General features: G+C 38.5%; 1 protein-coding gene across 1 annotated transcript; it reads right to left on the reverse strand.

The window, feature by feature from the left end:
* Positions 1 to 111: 111 nt before the first annotated feature.
* LOC116380880 (very long-chain acyl-CoA synthetase-like) lies at positions 112 to 1,382 on the reverse strand. The gene is made up of 2 exons (XM_031842708.1): positions 1,212 to 1,382; positions 112 to 972 (listed from the first exon to the last, which is right to left on the reverse strand). The coding sequence occupies exons 1-2, from the start codon at positions 1,320 to 1,322 to the stop codon at positions 796 to 798; spliced, it is 288 nt and encodes a 95-aa protein (XP_031698568.1). The 5' UTR covers positions 1,323 to 1,382; the 3' UTR covers positions 112 to 795.
* Between the last annotated feature and the right edge of the window lie 12 nt (positions 1,383 to 1,394).

The raw sequence follows: 1,394 nt of genomic DNA on the forward strand, positions 1-1,394 counted from the left end.
CCGAAAAAAACCAGAGGTTGCCTTTTGAGTATTTATTCTTTGCACAGAGAGCATTCAATCATCACAACAGAATGCAAACAGTCTCAGTGAGGAAGAACCCCGTGTAAAGTGAACGCACTTTCTTTTTACAGAAGGAGCAACGGTGGGGGCAATGGTACAGACATTTTGGTCTCAAACTGATAGAAACAACAATGAAAAACAAACGTCCAGCAATCAAAAACAAGCGGTGGGACGACCTTGGTGCTGGAACATTCTCATACAACACAGTTACAGTTATCTTTGTGCGCCGGCAAGGTTGAATTCTTCTTTTGCGCAACAATCAGAAAGATACATCTGGGCATGTACGCCAACACAATGAAGTTCAACTGAGTTCAGAGAAAACTAAGTAGAAATATACACTAAGTAAAAATGTACCATTACAAACTCTCAAACCATTTTACATGATACTCGTGTCTTTCCTATAAGCAAAGTATTCATTAGTACATCAGATACTACCTGAGAAAAAGTCCAATAGCCGCTGTCTTAAAGTTTGTTCTCCGGAAACGTCTCATTAAACACTACATCTGTTTATCGATATATAAAGCAACACTTATAATAACACCTTTATTAGACGGAATTAAGCAACAGCAGCATCTCCCGTCTACTACGTGTTATTTATCCATATTACTTTACTACACTCAAATAATATGAGTATTAGTAAAAAATATTTGTTTAGTCGCTGAGCTGAAGGTTCATTATCAAAAGTATAAATGCAGCTGGACTGAAAGCACAGTTTTTTGTACTCTAAGTTCCTACTCATAGTTTGATGTTTCCTGATACGATGGAGCAGTAGACCTGAGCCGTCAGCGGTAGGTAGCTCTTCTCTTTACCATCAAGGATGTAAATAGGGTCCTGGATACGCCCTGGATCGAAACTCTCCTCCACTAACTTCACTTTCATCTGCTTGAAAGTCCCTGTCACCTCCACTGCATTCTAGACAGACGACAGGCACAAAATACTCAGTCAAGTACAGTATCAAAATATCACTACTGCTTCTCATCACATGCTGCAGACACTGTGAGAAAAATGCATCGTCCAATATTGACAAGTGATAGAAACATTCCTTTACAACAGAACAATGTTTGTTTTTCAAATATTTTGTATTATTTCAATTTAATATACAGTTTCTACCAAAAGTGAAATGCAGTAAAGTGTGTATGAAATAAACATACCTGTATTCTTATAAAGCGAGGTCGGGCATATGAAGGCAGGTAGTTAACCACATGGTTATATATTCTACTTCCATCAAACTGGGCACCTTCATTCACAGTGACAGCTGCCATCCCTATCCGGCCCTCATGTCCTACATTGCCAGACAAAATTGAAACAAACAAAGCATTTCTTTACCAATTCCT

Source organism: Anarrhichthys ocellatus, unplaced genomic scaffold (assembly GCF_004355925.1).
Source record: "Anarrhichthys ocellatus isolate YVR2014 unplaced genomic scaffold, GSC_Weel_1.0 scaffold9351, whole genome shotgun sequence".
Classification (NCBI taxonomy): domain Eukaryota; kingdom Metazoa; phylum Chordata; class Actinopteri; order Perciformes; family Anarhichadidae; genus Anarrhichthys; species Anarrhichthys ocellatus.